Below are 16266 nucleotides of genomic sequence, written 5' to 3' on the forward strand. Positions count from 1 at the left end.
GGGGTGACATCACTAACTCTGCCTACTATGATTTAGCAACATTTTAACCCATAACCACATTGCTATGTTTAAATTTAAAATATGCAAGAAAAAAGGAAACAACCTGCAACATAAACGGGTGGAAGCAAAAGAACAACCTGCAAGGTTTAACAGGGAACTCTTACTTGTCAAGCTTTTGTATCTCACGGTGAGTCTGTTTATGATACAAAGAGTTGGGTTTCTTTCCCTTTCTTCTTCAAATTATACCCATGATCAACCATATTATGACCAGCTCACACAAGTGGTTTATATAAGCAAACCAACTGAAATTTTGTGAGCATGGCTTCCTTATCTGAGAGAAGGTGGCAAGATAAGACTCTCTGTGTATATCTAGAGACTAAATGAGTGCAGAGAGCTTATCTTTATTTGCCAATTTATGTGTTTGTACAAATGTAAAGCACCATAAATCAAAGCAGCAGTTCTTAAAGAATAAAAATTGATAATTCTAAAATAATCAATGGCACAGGGGGAAACAAAAAAGTAGAAAAATTCAGTGCTAAAGGAATTTAAAAAAAAAATAGAATATCAATGCTACCATTAGATTTATTATGAAAGGAAAATTATACCTTGATCAGCATAGAACAGACCAGTGACAAGGACTGTGTACGTCAGTTTTCCATTAGGTCTATTTGGGGCAAGCCATTTTAATTGAACTTCTTTGGACCCATCAACAGTAGTAAATACATCAACCATTCCCTCGGGGGCAGCTTCCATGGTCCGAGCTTCTACCTGTAAATTCAACAGGAGATGGAATTTAGTGCCATAGTCACAGAGGAGGAATGAGATATGCAAAGTTTAAGAAAAGGTATTTCTTATTTAAGAAAAAGTAGCTAACATTGTCATATTCCTAATTTTTAAGCATGTTGTTGTCCTTTCATCTGTATTTGTTTGAAGCTGTCCAGCTACTAACCCACTTTTAATAGAGACTACTGTAAGGAACAGGAAACAGATACTGAAAAAGAATGGAAGATTATTTTTTTGCAAACATCATTGCACTTCATGTGGATGTACAATCTCAGTGTAAGGAAAGGAAACAGCAGTAGAAGACCACATAACTTTCTCTTTCTGCGTTTAAAAAGCAACTGCAAGGAACACGCATTTAAACACTGTAGTAAATTATTACACATATTTGACAGGAAAAAAATCCTTTCTGGAATATTGGCAGTTCCCTAAATTAACTTCCACATTCACCTAATAAAATTAAGTTGCAATAAAAAGTAAATCTTTAAGAGAAAATAAAATATAAAAGAGCTGGATAATGTACTGAATATGAAAGACTTGCAATAGAAGTAAATAAATACTTATTCAATATTCCAGATATTTAGTATTGAAATTTCATAACTTCTAGTAAACATTCAGTGTTATGGAACAAAATAATTTATTATGTTATGTTATTTATGGCGACAATTTTGTTTCTCCTACATTATTTATTTGGTGTTTTCTAAGGTATAAGATGGTTTCACACCTCTGTAAGTGCCTCTCAGCTGCAGGTTCTTGGGAGTGCTAATAAATGCTATTTTTAATCTGCCACACCTGCTCTGTCATCTAAATAACCAAACATATTTTCTCTGTCCTTGAAACATGAATGTTGTGCTTTTCAGATGTAAAGATTGAAAGACCTATTGTTTACAAATGCCATGTGCATCAATACCTCCCTATGTGCTTCTCTATTTATACACTTTCTTATATTTAAAGTAAGTGATAAGTTGCAGTAAAGTCAACAGGATAAAGTACATCCTTAAAGATAAACAAGTACTTCATAGATTTATTGGATCACTGCCACATTGATTATTTGGGCTTTTTAGTCAAAAACATCCTTATGTAAGGATTTGACTAAACTGTGCTTTCTAAACAAAGTAATTTCCAGTAAAGTGCTTCTAAATGCAGGTGCTCCAATCAAAAACCTCATGAATGTGAAGAAATTAATAACAATTATGTTTTTCTACTGAAGATGATTCAAAAAAACTTTAAATAATATAAATTTGTAGTAATCTGTATCATGTCCTAAACAGTTGCAACAGTTGTATTATGTCTTCAGCTTTTTCTTTATAATGTGCTATATAAACATATGGCACAGAAAACCTTTTTCATACTCATTTTGCTAAATATTACTTTATATACCAGCCTGTGGTATTTTCAACATATTTACTAATAATTTAATAAACAAAGACTCTGTTATCATATAACAGACATAACCAAATCATAGGATAGGCACAATAATACTGGGAAAAATACTAGCATACATATTACTAAACCCCTGACATTCAAATTTAATAGCAGTGGTTTGAGATGAGAAATATTCAGTGTTGAAAATTTCCATTTATTTATAAGATATTTACAAGAGCTAACACATTTCAAAACTAGCATAATTTTAATTTTCTTAATTTTTTTCAAAGACTCTATTAGAGGTTACCCTTACTCTTAATAAATAATTTTTTCCCCTATTTAGGGACATAACAACCAAACAATTAGAACAGACAAAAGCAGTATCTTGGGTGTAATAGGAAGAGATTAAAATACAACTTTTCTTAATTTACTTAACAATTTGCATCTCACTTGAAAATAAATCAAAGTCACAGAAAAAAAATTTCAAACAAAAACTATCTAAGCTGAACAAAAGTAAGTTTTTGAAATAGAACAACAGCTAATGCTCTCATAATAAATTAAGATCTTCAGGGCCACCTTCAGGAATGTACGGTGGACAAATTCCATATTTAGGAGAATGTCACATGATGTCCCTTGATCGATTAGGGCACATTAAGCACAAGATCGGCAACAAAAATAGCTGGAAGCATATCAGTTTACTGCTAGCAAATGTTTCCCATACTATTTAAAGCAGAGGCAAAACATTAGGTTTCTCTCTTTTTTTTTTTTTCATTAAGTGCTGGATTTAGTCCATAACTGATATGAAAATCTTTTTTTAAAAACCAAATGAAGATCCAGTGCTTTAACTTCCTGGCAGCACTTAGGTGAGCCTAAATCAAGATGTACTTCAATGCCTGTGATTAGAGATGGATCACTGGCTCTGGAAAACTGTGTGCTGATCATGGGATGCAGATGAATATCAGCTACAACAACCCCTTAGAATTGTTCCAAAAGTCAAGTCAAACAACATCAAAAAAGACTACTAAAAATATTTTTTAAACTGTAACCACTGTTGTTCTCTTCAGTCCTTTTGATGCCTATTTGATAGGACAGTAGAACTGAAAACTTACATATTTCATCTGTATGCAAAGTTTGGTAATGAGTTGTCTTAAGCATCACTACCAACACAATGGATTAGGTTATTGCACATCAAGTAACTTAAAACAAGTTTTGCTTCTGGGGTATATGTGAAGTTGTAAAAAATGTACAAGAAAAACTGGCAAAAAGCCATTCAAGCTTTTAAGAGTAAATATTCTTCAAAGTAGAGCAAGCTATAAAATGTTTAATGCTTATAAAGTCTAGTTGTCTTCTGCACAGAGAAAACATTACCAGCATTTGAATGAAAACAATCTTGGAAATAATACTGGAAATGTGACTAACAAATTACATCATAAAAATAAAATCTGGAAGTTCTTTCCTGATAAAAAACAGAAAGAAAAAACCTCCCAAATCTCTTTTTTCTTCCTTTTTTTTAATGAAATTTAGAAGTCTACAAATAAAGCTGAATTAAACAAAAAGTTAAATCCCAGAACAAACACAGGCCTCTTACTCAGTTATACTTGAAAACAAATCCAAGCACAGTGGATATGATTCTAATTATTCATCAGCTACAGTACTATGAAATCATACTAGATTCATCCATTCAGCTATATGTCTAAAAACCTTTAACAAAATAAAAAAAGCCTCAGGAGGTCTGTTTTTCACAAATTTGTCAAATTTAATATTCCTGTATTCTCAAATCCTGAAAAAATAGGGTGTTACACAAGACTGCTAAAATCTGTCCAGTATAATATTTTGATCACATACTTGCATTCAAAAGATTTATGCATTACCATATTTTCCTTGCTCCCATTGCCACTTCTAGCTTCTGCAATTCTCAAATTAACTTTAGTCCTTTCGGTCTAGCAGCTAGAAATTTGCTCATTACTGGAACAGTAACTCTTTCCTTATATACATCCTTGTAAATCTGGTTAAAGCACACCTGCATCTTTCAAACATATTAACTCCATTTAATTTCAATAATGTGTATTTCAGCCTCTGTTTTTTTCTTCCTTCACTGTACCTATGTTCTGCTTTGGAATGGTGCCTAACAATGACCTATTGAATCTTTAGCAGCTCTTAAAACAGGATTTTTTTTTTAAATGTCACATTTTGCCAGATGGGTTAGTACTGCCCAGAGTGAATCATCACCATTTACTCTGATATTCACTGTCATCTGACATTTATTACACTCCCAGAATGTAAATTAAGGTACTCACCAGTGGACCTAAAGCACAACCTTTTGCAGTACATGCCTGGACTCTGAAGGAATGCAGACTCCAAGGAGCAAGCCCATAAGCATAACAACTTAGCTGTGATGAATTTTGCAGCAGAACACCATCCATGTACAATCCATAGCTAGTAATAATACCTATAAAACAATGTGAGAGCACTCAGTAACCAAAAAGCTACAGAATTAGAAGAAAAGTAATGCTACAGACACCAAGACAGTAGTAGTAGTATTTCAAACTGTTTACAATTGAGCAGGTACTGTTTAGCATGACTGGGCAGGTAAAACTCAAAAGAAACACACTCCCCCATCTTTAACTTTTGAAAACCTCACAAGTGGAGCACATCTCTTTAAACAATTACACTATTCCAAGCATTACCTCTTAACAAACTTGTTTCTGACTGGCAGCCAACATCACCGTGGAATGAGGGAAACTGAGGCAATTCTGCTTCACAGTCTACTCTGCATATGGCTTTTCAAACAACACAAAAAACCACCTCACATCTTAACAGGGTCAGACTTAGAAACAAAATCTCAACAATAATTGAAATGCGGAAAGACAACTCAGAGCAGTGTTGTAACTACAATGAATGAGTAACAAGTAATTTTGTCACCCAAAACACCTTTTTCATACTCATTCTTTATGACAATTACTTCAGATTTTTGGCACGTTGCCAACAAACAACATACTTCATTAATTTGGGGCAGGAGTGGGGTGGTTGCAAAATTTTACCCACTTTTCTTAATGAAATAACAGAAGAGTAATGATTACTGTTTCCTTCTCAATATGCTGTAGAAAAATTCCTGAAATAAACTACTCCTTGTCTGTTCAATCTACAGAAAGAAAATTTATTTGGAAACTCAAACATTATCAAGATTTTTAGACAGAGGAAAGAATGGTCCTTCTTGTATAACTGGTTAATACTAACTAAAATATCAAGTGATTGCTTATTGCATTTATAAAGAATTCTAAAACTTTGTTCTTCCAAAGGTACACGGTAGGATAACAAATCCTGTGCAGTGCTTTGAATTTAATGAACTCAAGACTTCGTCTCACAGATTTGCATAGACTCTGGAAACTGAGCTTGCAAAGGAGTACTTTTTCTCAGGTCTATTTTGCCATCTTTCTCACTTCTGAATAATTGCCCTTTTTAAAAGTTATTTCAATTAGAAATCTTGGGCAAATAAGTGCAAAGTTATAGGATTCATTTGAAGTGATTTTAGTTCGGAGGATGCTTTCTAATATTTCTATTATAAAAGACAAATTCTATTGTAAAACTATAGCTCAGTTCACCATCCCTTTCCTTAAAAATTAATTTTTGAAACTACATTGAGGAAGATTCGATGTGAAATTGAAAAAATATTTTGTCTTCCACAAAATGGCAAACTGCTTCAAAAATAAAAGTGTACATATAACTGTTTCAGCTGAGCTTAGAAAAGTTCTACTTCAAAAGATTTATATGCTTAAGAGCTGAGTATGGTGAAGTGATTCACACTCCTCAATTCTTTTCTCTTCCAGAAAAGTGAGAGGCTAAACTCAACTCAGACAGCAGAGATGTGTGTAGGAGGAGGTCCTGGAAAATCTCAACACTGTCAATCTTAGCACATTTGACAGGCTTCCTAAAGCAAAAATCCCTTGTGGTTCTGTGTCTGGTTGCTTGTGAAGCACTAACATGAATGGTTGATATTTCTCCCCCATTAAATAAACAAATCTTTTATATATGGGTATATACTTTAAAATATTTTGTTTATCTCAGAGGAAAAATATGAATGCTGGTATTAAGGATGTGTTTTACAGGGAAAAAATGCCATACACTGAGATAACTCTAAGCACCTACTATACCCGTAGCATTAACCCCTTTAAACTATCACAGAATAGAATCACAACATTATCTGTGCTGGAAAGGATCAACAAGGATCACCAAATCCAACACCTGCTGGCCCTGCACAGGACACCCACAAAAGTCATACCATGTGCCTGAGAGCATTGTCCAAACACTGTCTAAACCCTGTCAGGCTGGCGCTGTGACCACTTCTCTAGGGAGCCTGTCCCAGTGCCCAGACATCCTCTGGGCAAGGAACCTTTTCCTGGTATCCAACCTAAATCTCCCAAGACACCTTTATGCCATTCCCTTGGGTCCTGTCACTGGTCACCAGAGAGCCCAAATCAGTGCCTAATAAATAATTATTAATTCAATTTGATACTTATGGTAACAGCATGAATCATAATGAGGTCACTTGGCATTAATGTTTTAGAGAGTTCCCAAAGCATGTGCAGCATCACCACTTGAGGAGCAGCTTGTTGCTAAACTCTGAGTTTTTGTTAGTTCTCCCAGAGAACAATCTTTAAAAATCTGATCCATTACCTCTTGATTTTACTTCTGCCTTTGCATTGTAGGACACTGACAGAGAAAACTACAGCATGAAAACAAAGAAAAAAAGTATATTTCAGAGGAAAAGGGCTAATAGTCAATTTTTGAGATATGAAGCCATTTTTCTACATTAGGTAATAACTATTTTTACCAGGGATAAGTAATTCTGCCTCCCCTATTTCACCAGTATAGGCTTCCAAAACATACAGACAAAAAATTCAAAGTCAGCCCAAAGTTAACAAACTTCTTGAGACTTGCTAGATATTGCTGAAGTTTACCAGGCATAAAATATTTAAGACTTTAGGACACTTTTGTGATTTACAAGGCTTCCCAAGCAACATGTGGTCACTATGAAAAGATGATTTCTTCATAATTATGAAGTCTAGACAGCTAGGTCAAATCTTGATTTCACTGAAGACAAAATCTCTACTGTCTATAGTACAATTATGTTTCACCTTTGAAAAGAAATGCAAGAATGCAAATTAAACTGAAGAAATCTCTGAAGTCTTCTCCTTCCTTCTTTCCCCTCTCTGGGTGAGGCCATATAATGTGTCAATGATATTCAAGACACTAAAGAGATTTTGAATCCAAAGTACTACAAGCACTTTACTCTTAAGGTTCAATCTACAGGTCAAATCTTAAGCAAACATACTTTTACCTACATCAATTTCACTGACTACAAACACCAGTCATCTCTCATAAGCACAAGGATTTGCAAGAGCAAGTACTGGCTTAGTTCACTGAATAATTTTTTTAAATCAGTTTTTACTATATCTAATATTTTCCATTAAAATTCCACATGGCCTTGGAAGATACAGTCCTGATTTAGAGTGGGTTTTATCTATAACATGAACACAAAGTGAAGTTTTTGAGAATTGACCATCTGTGGAAAATTTTCAAGGACTTTAAAAGAGTAGATCTCAAACTATATGGCAAGATTATAATGGATGTGCTCTGAAGAAGAGATGATTGTTTATTAAGGCCACTAGAATAATGAAAGGTCAAAGCAGAATATCTGATGACACATGATTTCACAAGCCTCTCCATACATTGCCCTCATCTAAATGGTCAATATTGCTTATACTACCTACTATCTACATACATATGTGACAGGTACGTGTAGAGTGGCAGAATCTGGGCCATGTCTGGGCCTTGTCCTATCAACCATTTTATTGCTGGATTGAAAATAAGACAAAATAAAATGTCGATATTTCAAATATATTCAACATGCCATCTTCCAAAAGTCTTTTTTCTACTTGCTATATAAATGATATTTCTGAAGAAACTTTCAAGAAAGAATTAGGTGTCTAATCACCCATTTTTCTATGAAATATTTTTTCCCTCTAAATAATGTAAATAAGCCTTAAATTCAATAAAAAACTGTAGCCCCAAAGTTCAATATCTACATCTAGACAACATGAGCCTAGGTGTTCCTGTACCCCAAAGCTTGTTTCCCCTCATTGTGCCATCTTTATGAAGAAGCCATGTAGCCTTTAATCCTGTTTTCCACCTCTGACCTCCAGGGTAGCATTTTAATTCTCCTTAACTTTTTGCTAATTCAAGGCAAGCAGCTGGACCCCATATATATCACGAGAGCATAGCAAAGTCTGTGCTGTCCAAACCCCAGCCAGCCCACACACCCATTGGAAGCTGATAAGCCTCCTCAGCCCATGGAAATAAGCAGTAGCATCTGTCAAGCAGTAGCAAATTAAAGCAGGCAGGAGAGAAAGAAATGGCCCCAGAGATCTAATAAGGAGATGACAATCTATGATATGCAAATCTTTGCAATTCTGAGGTTTCCACCTGAAACAAAGCCAAGCTCGGTATTTTTGAAAAGCGCTTCTTACACTTAGCACCCTGAAACACACCAAGTTTGAACCAATTCAGTTCAAAGCAGGAAACAGTTTCTATGCTTTTGGGAAAAAAATACAGAAAAAAACCAAGAAAGCAATAGTGGAATGCTAAAGAAATAAAGTTTTAGGGAAAGTACATAAGTACCTTCTGCTGGTTTTTCTCAAATTTTATTCTTCCCAACTAGGAGATTTTCCAGCCTCTTACACAGTTTCAAAACACTGACACAGCCATTATAAATGATGCAGCCAGAAGGCAGCCCAAAAGATGTGTTGAGAATGAGCAAAACTAAGTCACTGAACAACGTGAACCTTCCTGATTAAGCACTCGCTCAGTCAAAACTTTTATCTGCTGTTGGGGTTTTTTAAAATTCTTTTCAGGAAAATGGGCAAAGGATGGAAATAGAAAATTGGAGAATGAGAAAAGATGTTATTAGATAAATTACAGAATCATTTAGGTTGGAAAGGATCTTGAAGATCATTGAGTCCAACTGTTAACACAGCACTGCTAAATCCACCACTAAACCATGTCCCAAAGCGCCACATCTTTGCATTTTCTAAATACCTTCAGGGATGGTGACTCAACTGTTTCGGTGGGCAACCTGTTCCAATGCTTGGGAACCCGTTCCACAAAGACATTTTTCCTTGTACACAATCTGAACCTCTGTGGCACAACTTGAAGCCATTTCCTCTTGTCCTATTGCTTCTTACTTGGGAGAGCAGACTGACCCCCACCTGGCTACACCCTCCTTTCAGGCAGTTGTAGAAAGGGATAAGATCTCCCCGAGCCTCCTTTTCTCTAAGTTAAACACCCCCAGCTCCCTCAGCTGCTTCTCATCAGTCTTGTGCTCCAGCATCCTCCTCAGCCCCATTGCTCTTGTCTGGACTCAGTCTAGCACTTCAATGTCTTTTTTTCTGAGGAAGAGGACCAGAACTAAACACAGGATTGGAGGTGTGGCCTCAGAAGTGCTGAGTATAGGGGGCAATCACCACCCTGCTCTTGCTGGCCACACTATTGATGATCCAGGCCAGGATGCCATTTGCTTTCTTGGCCACCTGGGCACACACTGGGTCCTGCAGTTCAGCCATTGTTGACCAGCACCCCCAGGTGCTTTTCCACTCGGGAGCTTTCCAGCCTTTGGCACAGCCTGGTGTTGCTGTGACCCAATGGCAGCACCAGCCTGGGCCTTGTTCAACCTCATAAAATTGGCCTCAGCCCCCTGATCCAGCCTGTCCAGGTCCCCCTACAGAGCCTTCCTGCCCTCCAGCAGATCAGCATTCCCACCCAATTTGGTAATATCTGCAAACTTGGAGAGGGTGCACCAACACCCTCAGCAGTTCCGTAGCAATTTGTTTATTGTAGTTAAAAGGAGAGTCAAGCTGTACATAGTAAATGCTGTATTAACAATCTACAACAAATTTAGTAATGCATCCCAGCTTTTAGTTGTTCTAAAGGAAGCTTGTGGAAATTTATTTCTTAAACTCTAGGTCTTTATTGTGTGCTGTTGATATGCACGCATAAATATGTATACAGACATATATATTTATATTTATTTCATTAGTTAAACCACTCTCTAAACTGTTGGGACTTTTTTTCACAATGCAAGAATAACAGGATCAGGTCCTGAAACTAGCTATTAAAAAATGCCTATTTCAGGAAAAATTGTACAGACTTTGCCACTAAGCCACACACATAACTGTCCTCACCATTTTCTTCCCTCCCATCCCTTCCCCTTCCCCTTCCCCTTTCTCCTGCCTCCCTGCCTTTGCCACACATGCTGATGAGATTTTAGAAAAAGGGTTAGAAAGTTTCTAAGGGGCTAGGAAGCAAAAACTTCTACAATGACTTTCATACAAAGAACCATAAATTATCAAATATATTATTTAACAGGCGACATATTCTTATTCCTTTCTAAATTTAAGGTAAGACCTTACAGAATACAATCACCACTTTTGGGGGAATAATTTAAAATGTCTTTAGTGAAGCTGAACAAGTAGGATGTGCTTTATCACAACTGAAAGTGGGAAAAAATCTTGCAGGAAAAAATGAAATTAATGAGAAAACACTGGGAGAAATAATTCTATATATTGAAATACTATAATGAGCCAATAAAGAAAAACATTTCTGATACTTCAAATTTACTGATTCCTACATAGCATCACTCTGATTTTACTATCATGTATGTAGCAGTGATTTAAACTGCAACATGCATGATAGTAAAATCAGAGTGAATTCCAAAGTAAATGATACCATGCAACCCCACTAGAAAAGTAACATTTTTTAAAAAGTTTTACATATGGATGTTTCAAAATGGAAAACATTTCTAAACAAAAGAAAGTATATTGTTTAACTTTCACAGGCATAGAAATGCACAATTATATGATGAGTATGCAGAACACAAATCTAATTAATATTACATATCAATTAATGTAAAATAAATTAATTTTTTATTGGAGGGTGAAATTAACATCCTAGACCAATATTCTCGAAGAATGCCTATTCCCCAGCTCAGTTGTCCTGGAAAACATCGAACAATGAGATGCAGTACACCAGAACTATCAAAAGGGAGCACTTTTGAGCCACTGAAACTGCAGGATGGGCTGAAAACCACAATCTCCCAGCTGCAGACAACGATACTATCTCAGGTATTTTATGTGCTAAAATGATCATTAAAAATTAAGCACCACATATAAGCTGCCATTTAGAATATTAATTTACCTTTACTAATCATCTTTTTAACTTGAGGCTAAAAGAGTTCACTTACCGTTCGGATACTCGGGCTTAGTCCACGAGATGTTAAAGGAGTCAGACGAATATGACTGGGCTTTTGGAGCAGGAACCCCTTCTGGTGTACTCTCATCTGTTACAGCTGTGCTGGCTTCGCTTATAGAACACCCACCTCCAGTGCAAGCCTTAAAATATTAATCAGAACAAATAAACACCTTTCAATGTAGTGCCAATAATTTTAGCAATTAGGTTTTTTACCTAAGTTTCGTTCTTCTTCCACATCTAAACTTAGTAAGCCTGTGATTTTCAGGTAAAACACTTTTCTTAGCATAGATTTGTTTACCTCTTTTCCTAAATAGCAAGAGAATGTATAATAACTCAAGATATTCAGTTTTTAGGCGTATTATATCTAAAACATTCTTCTGTACTTCACAACAGCACCCGCAGCATGTGCAATTATAACAGTGAAAAACCACCCTACTATAAACCAGTGTGTATTAGTTGCTATTATTACATGTTTATGGAAAATAAAGTAAAATAATTTGTATTTCAGTTGCCAGAGAACAAAATGTTAACGGAATTTTTATATTTTATTTGGGATATGAAGTAATACAATGTGCAGACAAAAGTGCATATCACTCCATATAAAAGGCTTTTTAAAGTTTTACATGCACAGAGCTATGGCCCGTATGATGTTTCGCCAATTATTTTCACTAATGCTGATGACAAGACTACACACTTAAAAAAACACACAAATATATATATATATATATATAGGTACTGCATTGAAACATTTTTGTGCTAGGTTATTGGTTTTTTTTTTAGGGATTTGTTTAATAATAAAATTAATCAAAACCTGAATTCAACAAATTTGGACATACACTTACATAAAATTTAAGGAATTATCCTTGTTTTAATAAGTCCTCCATGTACTAAAGTGGACAAGTGGATCATCAGCACACAGAGAACCTTGCTCTCCAGATTTCCAGGAATAAAATGTTTCTCTCAATCTATTATATTTCATTTGAAAGGATTAGCTTCAGTTTCCCGTTTCCTATTGTTTTTCAAATCAGAGAGCAATCAAATACATTCCCTATGCCCTCCAAAACTGTATACTGACCCCAAGGGTAAAAATAAGTATTGTTTGTAAATGAGAGGTTCTTTCATACATAAAGATTGTTTTGATATAACTGGAAATTACACTCCCAATACAACTAAGGGATGACTCCATGTTCAGTCTGAACTACCAAGTAAAGATGAAAGAATACAAACTCAGTTTGGGGAACATCCAAAAAATGGCTTTTACTCTAAACATGATAATGTTTATTAAAAAAAACCAAAAATAGTGTCAGTTTAGATGGACGCTCAGGTAACCATGAGCATTTTGTTAAGAAAAATATTGAAGAAAATTATCCTTCCAGGAGAAGGAGAATAATCTTTGAATGATTCCACTTTGAATGGCTTCATGAAGAAGCTGAAAAGAGCAGTTCTGGAAGGCCTCTTTCTCATTTATTCCTTACTAACTTGCTAATTAATTTCCACCAGGCCTACTTCAGCAGTGGAGAGAATTTCATTTAAGGGCTTGGTAACAGCAGCCTTTCCATTCATTTATTCTTGAATTTCACACAGCTCAATATTTCTATCTCTGAAATTTGCTGGGACATGATGTTTCTGGTTCTTCTAATGAAAATCAGAAAAAGAGAGCTCATCTGCATTTTAGGAAGGGAGATTTTAGATTGGTGTATCCAAATTGACTGGACATTTGGCTATCACATCCAGTGATGCTCAAAGCCATGAAAACCTCCATCCAGATTGAACTCCCATTTTGTCACTCTGAGAAACAGATTTCAGGTGAAATTTGCAAAAATACCAAAGGAACCGGACAGCCAAAGGACAGATGCAAACCGTATCAGATGACACCACATAGCAGCACTCCACCCAGGACCTGAGCCAGCTTACCCACACTGCAGCGTTCTGAGGAGATATTGACTTAACAGTTCAATCACAAAAGCACTTCAGTCATAAAAGTAAGAGTGACACCCTCGCTACTAAAGGCAACCTTTCAGCTTTCCCTTTGCTTTCAGACTGGCCTGGCTCACACTTACCCAGCTTAGAACACAAACAGAACAAAAACAAGTTCCTTTGCACTAATCCATGGAGACATGACCCTATGCCATCTCAGCAGGCTTTAGGAAAGAAGCATTACATTTGCTTACAAAACCTGTTGTACTCATTTATGAATAAAATTGCTGCATATTAAATGGCAGTAATCAATTCTGAAAATTGGTATCAGCGTGCAAAAATAAATATTTTCTAACTCTCCTCAATGTAGTAACATTAACCTTTCATACAAAAGTTAAAGGCAACAGCCTGTGATGTGCTGAAAGTTCTGCTTTTGAGGCTCCTGATTCCTGTGTTCAAGCTGCAATTTTTGATAACTCTACATAGAAACCAAAACCAATTTTTGAGTGGATACAAAGCAAAGTTAATAGTAACTGTGAAACAAGGAAAAGAAAACAGTTCTAGCTGATAGAAGTATTTCATTCTAACAAAAAATAAAAGGAAGAATTTAGTTATATCTTCCACTGTTGATGGTTGTTTGGGGTATTTTTATTCTAAAGTGTTATTGAAATTCAGTTAAATTATATATGAAACACTAAATATTTAATTTTTTACAAGTGTGTATGCTGGATTTGAATTTTTTGTGAATTAGGTTTTTGTTGGGTTTTTTTATGTTTGCAGTTTTTTCCTTTCATAAAATACACAAGTAACATTTGGCCATGTTTAATCTTCATTACTTGTAAACCTGTAATAGTAAATTCCTCTCAAACCAGTCAAACTAGTTCGATATATGATGGACCCATATGTTTTAAGAAAGCTATCACACCTCAGAGATATGGAGCTTTTCATGCACTTTTATAATTTTCAAAGCTGCAAGGACATTTAGATCTTCTAACTCATTTACCGCAGACCACTGCATTTTATCCAGGTAAATCTGGTTATCTTTGTCACTGGAAGAAAATTTCTTTTCCTACTTTCTGATTAAATTCAAATATTAAGGGGGATAAAAATATTACAAAGAAATGAGAAATAAAATATAAGAACAAAAGGTTCCTAAAAATTTATTTGATAACTTCTAGGAAATCGGCGCATGCTGATGAAGCAAAACCAATATCCACACAACACCTCCTCCTGTATCCCAAGGCAGAGCCCCCAAAAGAAGCAGTCCCAGGTGCTCTCCAGATTGTAGCTGTTAATTCTTCCCTGATGCTCTCTCCTTGTGCCCCAATGCACAGCAGCTGGGCAGGAGCAGAGAAGAGCTGTGGCACAGTAAAGGACAGCAAAAATTCTTTTGTAAAGAATAAATAAAAAATCACGGCATAAAATGCTTGTTGAAGTAGTGTCTTAGTTTTGGACATGGTGCTATTATATATGCTAAGCAATTTACTATGCTGAAATATCTAGGCACAAATGAATTAATTTCAACATGAATCTAAGCTTTAATTAGACTGAATACCCTTGTTTTTTTCAGGTTCAAGTCAGATCCTTATCATTACCTGAAGGTAGATTATTTTGTGTGGTATAATGTTTAGAACATTCAAGAGCATGTTAAGAAAAAATGAATGCATATCCAGTCTACATAAATGTAAATTTATTCATAATCAAGAGCAGAATATTTTTCTATGGCATTTATCAAAGCAAATATCCTTATATAGGCATTGTTATAAAATGAACAGTGTGCTTAAAACAAGGGACGATCCCCTCCTTTTATTCACATATTTTCTGGTTTGTTAGTGAATTGAAGCTGTTCTATTTCATCACAAAATAAAACCAATGATAAAAAATGCAATGAAAACATTAATGTCTTTTAAAATGTTTTGAATACACAAAGTGCTACTTTACGCTGAACGACTCTGCTATTTCCTTCTACATACAGATTTTAAGATGAAAGAACAAATTGCTATGGTACAAAATATGAAAGGTTGGCACTTTAAAATATATTCAATGTTTTCTTGTAAGTTGTGTCCAATGAAACACTTTAAAAGCATTTCATATATTTCTTTATTAGTTCAATATTTATTCAATTCTTTATTAGTTATCCAACTTATGTTTGAAGAAAACCTGTATTTAAATTACATACACATTATTGTGAGTCTGTTTTGAAACAAAAAAACCTACTTTTGTTCAGGATGACTCACCCACCTTAGCTTCAAAAAGAAATGGTTAAATAAAGTGGACACAAGAGCCATTAAATATTAAGATGCTAACAAAGTATGAATCATTTTCACCATTTTACACCTCTACTACACATCTTTAAAACTTACAGCTAGTTTTATGAGGTATTCAGTACCCGGGAAAAGCTGCGGAATAGTAAAATCCAGAAAAAGTTCTGTGCTGTTATAGATTACATTCCACTTTGTAAAATTCTGCTCATTGGTGGCCATATAAATTATATAGCGATCTAGGATTCCATTTACTTCTACTGGTTCCTTCCATCTGCAAATAAAAGCAAAATATGATTAAGACCAGACGAAATAAAGATTCAGAACACGTTGAAAAATGTAAGGCTTTGTTTAGAGGACTTCATGAGGTTTATTTTGAGAATTTGAAAACCCAGTTGTGCAATCATAAAAATAAATCTAAGCCATACCTCTAATGCAGTATTTGTACTCAGTAGATAAATGATTACACACAAAGCAGGGGCTACAAAAGGGGCATATCACCAGAACATTTCCTGCACTGAAGTTTGCAGAGGCTATGCCCATATGTAGGTTATACTGATTGCGTAAAGACAAAATGGAAATTAAGTTGGCAAGTGATAATCAGAAGGTTCACAGAACCACTAAACTAATCACTTCTATG

General features: G+C 35.2%; 1 protein-coding gene across 5 annotated transcripts in view; it reads right to left on the minus strand.

Moving 5' to 3' along the window:
* Nucleotides 1-16266, minus strand: part of USH2A (usherin) — a 373664-nt gene that overhangs the window by 172485 nt on the left and 184913 nt on the right. For all 5 annotated transcript variants that reach the window (XM_072927553.1, XM_030269121.4, XM_030269120.4 and 2 more), the window contains 4 exons: nucleotides 15729-15900; nucleotides 11441-11588; nucleotides 4443-4594; nucleotides 606-768 (listed from right to left, as the gene is read on the minus strand). In XM_072927553.1, the coding sequence (XP_072783654.1) occupies nucleotides 606-768; nucleotides 4443-4594; nucleotides 11441-11588; nucleotides 15729-15900 (635 nt within the window). The remainder of the gene's footprint in view (nucleotides 1-605; nucleotides 769-4442; nucleotides 4595-11440; nucleotides 11589-15728; nucleotides 15901-16266) is intronic.

This window comes from Taeniopygia guttata, chromosome 3 (assembly GCF_048771995.1).
Source record: "Taeniopygia guttata chromosome 3, bTaeGut7.mat, whole genome shotgun sequence".
Lineage (NCBI taxonomy): Eukaryota > Metazoa > Chordata > Aves > Passeriformes > Estrildidae > Taeniopygia > Taeniopygia guttata.